Source organism: Pseudomyrmex gracilis, unplaced genomic scaffold, assembly GCF_002006095.1.
Source record: "Pseudomyrmex gracilis isolate BER0280 unplaced genomic scaffold, ASM200609v1 scaffold_1373, whole genome shotgun sequence".
Classification (NCBI taxonomy): domain Eukaryota; kingdom Metazoa; phylum Arthropoda; class Insecta; order Hymenoptera; family Formicidae; genus Pseudomyrmex; species Pseudomyrmex gracilis.
Genome location: NW_018021957.1, coordinates 8013 through 14393, shown reverse-complemented (window position 1 = coordinate 14393; position 6381 = coordinate 8013). Strand labels below are relative to the sequence as shown.

Genomic DNA, 6381 nt, shown 5'->3' with positions numbered 1-6381 from the left:
TATTTTACAGAGTCACATTAAACGGTTCTTGTCAGAACTATAAATATATATTTTACAGAAGAACATTTCTGAGCGCAAACCTATAAAATAAAATCTCGCGTAACTGCTTCAAAATTTATATAAAATAATTTTTGTGTTATCCTTCTTACCTTTTCATACACACACACACACACACACACATTATTTGTTATTATCATTATTTTGTTAAATTTTTAAATACATATACAATTATATATGTATATATTTATATATAAACATAACTATTATAATATTGCCTTACTAGTTTTTATTTTTGATGTTTTAAAGACAGTTTAACGCTAATTATACACAAATCTATTATAATATGTTATTTTTTATTCTTAATTTTTTAATAATTGATTCACTATGACATTTATCTGTTGTCATAGTTTTTTACTTTCTTAATTAAATATATTTTACTTTTTTACACATACCGTAAGTAAGTTTCTTATATCACGTAAAAGCTAATAATTAAATAAATAAATATGATATAAATTATTAAAGTCACTTTCAATGCAATTACTCTTTTTAATGTTCGCGATAATTTTATGGTAACATATGGCTGTCGGTATTATCGGTAACCGTGCCGGTACATATGGATTAAATCTCGGGCCGCTGGCGCGTGCTAATAGGAGGCAGCCGGAGAAGAACTACTTCTCCTTACGGCGCACGATATGGTGCTCCGTACTGTACATATTCGCGCCCCCCTCTCTAGTACATAAGATACCGATCCGACCAGTTATTGCGCCGGCTGAATCCAATCCGCGATATCTTGCGCGCGCCAATTACAGCCGCGAACCGCCAGTTTGTAAGGGTATAATACTCCTTGCGTCACCAGACACTGTACATACACATCATTACTTAAAATATAAATTTACTACACTACAGCATTAACCGAACGTGTCGCAATCTCTTCCTTCTCCTCACCCGAATCCTGGTCTGACCGAGCTGTCCGGCAGGCGGAAGGCCGGGCAAGCCGCGCGTTACACGGCGGCTCCGTTACAATGTAAAAGTTCTGTTGTAAGGTGCTAGTGTAAGATTAAACAGTATGTTTAGTTATATGTTTAGTTATATGTTTGTGTAATTCCGGTTTGTGTTATCGATCAGTTTAAAGTGCTTGTTATAAGGTTATTGGGGCTACTGGAATCCGACGCAAGGATCCAGTCAGCGATCGCTACGCGAAATGTGATAGCGCGTCCGAGGACGCGATGGCCAAAGGTCGCACGTGCGGCCGAAAAAATACAGTGGTCTGCATTGCACTTTTCGGACACCGGATATCGTCCGGTTTTTCCTCCGCCAATCACGATTGATTGGCTGAGGTATAAAAGCCGGCGTCACCCGTGCTTTGTTGAAATAATCCCAAAACGTGTTGCGGCCGAAGGCTCTGCTCGACAAAGCGTCGCTTGTGAGAACTTAGAAGTTAAGAATTTAAGGTGAATCAAGGTGTAAACACGAGTTGTAAAGAAACGTGTAATTATACAAAATAAAATCTGTGGTGCTACAATAAGAAATCAGATATCTTTTTGACGTCCCTCCTCGCGGCATCCTAAGGACCTCACGGGGTAACAAAAATTGGTGGCAGCGGTGGGATGCTGCATTGGAAACGCCGAGAAGAAATTCTTGCCATCTGCAACAGAAAGAAAGAAATTTTTTTCTGTTAGTAAGAAGAATAGAAGTAAAAAGGGAACGGACGATTCTCAAGAAAAATTAAATAAGCTGTAAGCTAACTGATCTATCTTAACTACGGACAGCGATAGAAGTCGTAAGACAACACAAGAAAAGAGAGGAGCACACAAGGTAGGCACTCGGGAGTAACTGAGCGAGAGCGAAATAACTTTGACTCAGCGATAAGCCCGAGCGGCTGAAGAAAACGACACCGCACAAACCAAGTGCCTGTAAAAAATAATTAAAAAGCAACGGGAGTCACGGAGAACCAGAAGGATCGGTCTCAAGAAGCAGGACCTTGGTAGGATCCAGAACGTTGAGTTTAGCTGAACGCAGCCAGCAAGAAACGAACCGAGCGGCAAGCAAGCAAGAGCGGGCGGCCGACGGAGAACGAGCAACCAACGGAGAACGTGCGAGCGACGGAGATCGAGCGACCAACGGAGAACGTGCAAGCGACGGAGATCGAGCGACCAACGGAGAACGTGCTAGCGACGGAGAACGAGCGATCAACGGAGAGCGAGCGGCCGACGGGGAGCAAGCGGCCGACAAGGAGCGAACGACCGACGGAGAACGAGCAGCCGAGTGAAGCAGGGCGGCGAGGAAGCAGCGCGTCAGCGGCGGCAGAGACAGTCAGCGACACTGATACGAACACAAGCGTAAGGCGAGATGCGGCTACTAATGTAAGTCAGAAAATTCTTTTTTTTTATGTGCGAAAACCGGGAAATAGCGGACGAGTTAACGCCGATTAACATTAGCGGATTTCGATTAGATTTGCCTAGTTTCAACGTACCGGGCGAAACGCAAAATAAATTGTGGCTACATTCGGAACCGGCAAAGCGAACGTTACAACATTAAAAACTAGGGAAACATAGAGCGATCCGTGTCAGAATAGAGAACCTCGCAGTATCGAGAGGTCCGGTCAAGTTCGACGAAATTTGGCTCTTGAATTTAATAGCGGAAGCGGTAGCACAAATGAGAACAAATTACAAGAGAAAATTACGGTAGACCGCGAGTTTACATTNGATGTAGACGAGAGTTTACTTTCTCAAGTAAGCTCTGAACCGAGAAGACGGAGGCCTTACATTAGCCGGACTCCGAGTGACGTGTCCGAACGCGGAGAATTTTCATTAACCTCATACGATAGTAGTGTATTCGATCCGAAGGAAATATATACGGAAATGGCTCACGCACCAAACGACTCGTTGGACGAACGGCTTGAAAGAGTACATCAGACACAAGTTGACGTGGACACAGAGATAGACCGAATGCGTAGTGAGTTAGGGGGTAAACAACCCCTCCAAGGAACAGCGGGCTCGAACAGACCCGCGGGCGAGGTCACGGAGGCGGGTAGAAACTCCGATGATTCCTCAAATACTTTGTTTATGCGCGAGTTGATGCAGGCCTTCCGAGAATTGCAAACTGAAGTGCGAGGTCTGAAGCGGCAAGTAGTTTGACGCCGTACCTCACAGGTGTTCGAGGACGACGAACCGCTTAGACGTCGCACAAGGGCCGACGATGTAACGCGAGAACGCGATAGCGCGCTGGACGTGACGTACGGACGGACGGCAGCGGACGTGAGAAATCAAACGGCGCACTTAAGTGATTACATGTTGTTGAAAGAGGCGCGCGCGATGATACCAGTATTCGACGGCAAAACGCAGACGCAGTTACGCGAATTTTTAAGTGCGTGTACTTACGCGATGAAAAATATNAATCCGGTAGACGAAAGAACGCTATTGGAAGCAATACTATGTACCAAACTAAAGGGACAGGCCTTGCTGGACTTTGAAATGCGAGATATTCACAGTTTCAAACAACTGAAAAATGAGTTAGAAGCAACATACTCTGCTAAAAAAGGCACGACGGAGCTACAAATTGAGTTCAGTTCTCTAAAGCAGAAAACGGGGGAAAACGCGCTAACGTTTGGACAACGCGTAAATCAACTTGCCATGGAGCTTTACGAATCCATGATCGAAGGAAAAGCGGGGACCAATGAACAAAAGAGAATTATCTTGGAAACGATCAAGGAACAAGCCTTGCATCATTTCCAAATCGGGCTAAAAGATGACCTTAAATTAATAATAAGATCACGCAATTACAATACGTTCCAAGAAGCAATAGCGGGAGCAGGCGCGGAAGAAAAGGCCGCGGGGACAAACAAAAATAAAGTACCGCCACAACCACGAAATGCTAACAGAAACCATAACTGTTACAAATGCGAAAAAACAGGGCATTACGGGCGAGAGTGTCGCTCAAGCCGAAACAGTTTACCGAAACCAGAAGGGCAACGGTTAAATGCTACGAAAAATTATTGCAATTACTGTAAAAAGACGGGGCACAAGAGAGATGAGTGCTGGTTGTTCAACGGAAAAAATAAAAGCAAAAAGAAGCCAAGAGAAAAAGAGAAAAAGTTTGGTAAGCACGATAAAAGCAAAGTGAATACGTGCAAAGATCGTGATTCTTCAAGTAGTGATGAAGAATGCGACCACAGAAGAAAAAATAAACCAATAGAAGCAGCAGAGCTTCATGTGACAGCGGTAGACACGAACCATGCAAGTCTAGACCTAGTGAGCGTACCAATTGTCGAAACAAAAAAGGGCACAGCCGAATTGTTATATGATACGGGTGTGACTATATCACTAATAAAAGTAAAATATTTGAAAGGGAAAACCTTGGTTGAAAAATTAAAAATGAAACTAACCGGAGTAACAGGACATACCGCGCGCGTAAGAGGAAAGTTTAACGCAACAATTTAGTTAAAAAATAACAAATTAACACATCCGATTTACGTGGTGCGAAACGATTTCCCGATCAATTACCAGGGAATCCTAAGAAACGATTTTCTTAAAATATATCACGCGATACCGTGTCATAAAAAAGGAAAAATAATAATTGGAAAAGACTCAATGGTCTTGTATCCATATCACGCGATAACGTTACCGCCGCGGTGCGAGACAATAATACGGGCATTTACAAACGTGAATCACGTGGGTGTCGTGCAAGCAAAAGAGGAACAGCCGGGAATCTTTATCGGGAGTTGCTTACTGCAACCTGAGAACAATGTGTGCCCCGTGAGTGTGATAAACATTACGGAACGAGAAGTGAAGATGCAAATGCCACATGTAACGCTAGACAAATTGCAGTTAGATACGCAAAAAGCGAAGGCACAGGTCGCCAAAATAGAGATAGAAAAGTCAGAAATAGAGCGACAAGAAATAGTGAAAACCTCCTTACGCATGCAACACTTAAATCAAGAAGAAGAAAAAAGTTTAAAAGAAATTTGCGAGGAATATAGCGACGTATTTCATCTCCAGGGAGAGACACTGACCTGCACCAACGCGGTATCGCATTACATACCGACGAAAACGGACTGCAGACCGATAAACGTACAACCATACAGACTGGCTGACAAACACAAGCAAGAGGTAGATAAACAGATAAATGAAATGTTAGAAAACGGTTTAATTAGACATAGCACGAGTCAGTGGAACACGCCACTATTAGTAGTACCAAAAAAACTAGACGTCCGGAGTACGAAAGTTACGCGTCGTAATCGATTTCCGAAAACTGACTGACGTCACTGTAGGAGACTCATTCCCACTTCCTAATATAACTGATATACTAGATCAGCTAGGAAATGCGAAATATTTTTCTACACTAGATCTTGCCTCGGGGTATCATCAGATACCTATGGCCGAGGAGGATAAGCAAAAACCGGCGTTTTCTACGTCGTATGGGCACTTCGAATATAACCAAATGCCATTCGGATTAAAAAATGCACCCGCCACGTTCCAAAGATTAATGAACACGGTACTGGTAGGGATGCAAGGTGTTAAATGCTTTGTGTACTTAGACGACATCGTGATCTACGGGACACATTTAAAAGAACACAATAGCCGGTTAAAAGAAGTATTAAAACGATTGAGAAAAAATAAGTTAAAGTTACAACCCGATAAATGCGAATTTCTAAGAAAAGAAGTCACGTATTTAGGGCATATCATAACGGAAAACGGCATTCTGCTCGACCCGTCCAAGATAGACGCGGTAAAAAATATTCCATTACCAATAAAGTTAAAAGACGCGCAAGCATTTATTGGTTTGGCCGGATATTACCGCAAAGTTATTGATAAATTTTCAAAAATAGCGAAACCATTGACATAATTAACGCGTAAGGAAGCAAAGTTCGCGTGGGGCGCAGAACAGCAAAAAGCGTTCGAAATTTTAAAGGAAAAATTGATTACGGCACCTATATTAGTGTATCCCGATTTCAACCGCGAGTTCATCGTCACGACAGACGCGTCAGGTTACGCGGTCGGAGCGGTCTTATTGCAGGGCGACGCGGGGGAAGATAAGCCCATCGCGTACGCGAGTCGCGTGCTAAACAAGGCGGAACGAAATTATAATACAACTGAAAAGGAATTGTTAGCAATAGTATGGGCTGTTAATCACTTTTGACCGTACTTATATGATACAAAGTTTAAAATAATAACAGACCACAAGGCTCTTGTATGGCTATTTAACGTTAAAGACCCCGGCTCGAGATTAATACGCTGGAGATTAAAGCTAGAAGAATACGACTACAAAATCGTACACAAGAAAGGGAAAGCAAACGCAAACGCCGATGCGTTAAGCCGACACCCGGTAGACGAAACAGAGCACGTAAACGCATTACACACGGTTAGAAGAAGAGCAAGAGAA

General features: G+C 42.9%; 1 protein-coding gene across 1 annotated transcript; it reads left to right on the top strand.

The window, feature by feature from the left end:
* Window positions 1-2861: 2861 nt before the first annotated feature.
* On the top strand, window positions 2862-6138 carry LOC109862106. Its single transcript, XM_020442025.1, has 6 exons — window positions 2862-3107; window positions 3153-3973; window positions 4151-4308; window positions 4564-5214; window positions 5345-5779; window positions 5939-6138. The coding sequence occupies exons 1-6, from the start codon at window positions 2862-2864 to the stop codon at window positions 6136-6138; spliced, it is 2511 nt and encodes an 836-aa protein (XP_020297614.1).
* The last annotated feature ends 243 nt before the right edge of the window (window positions 6139-6381 follow it).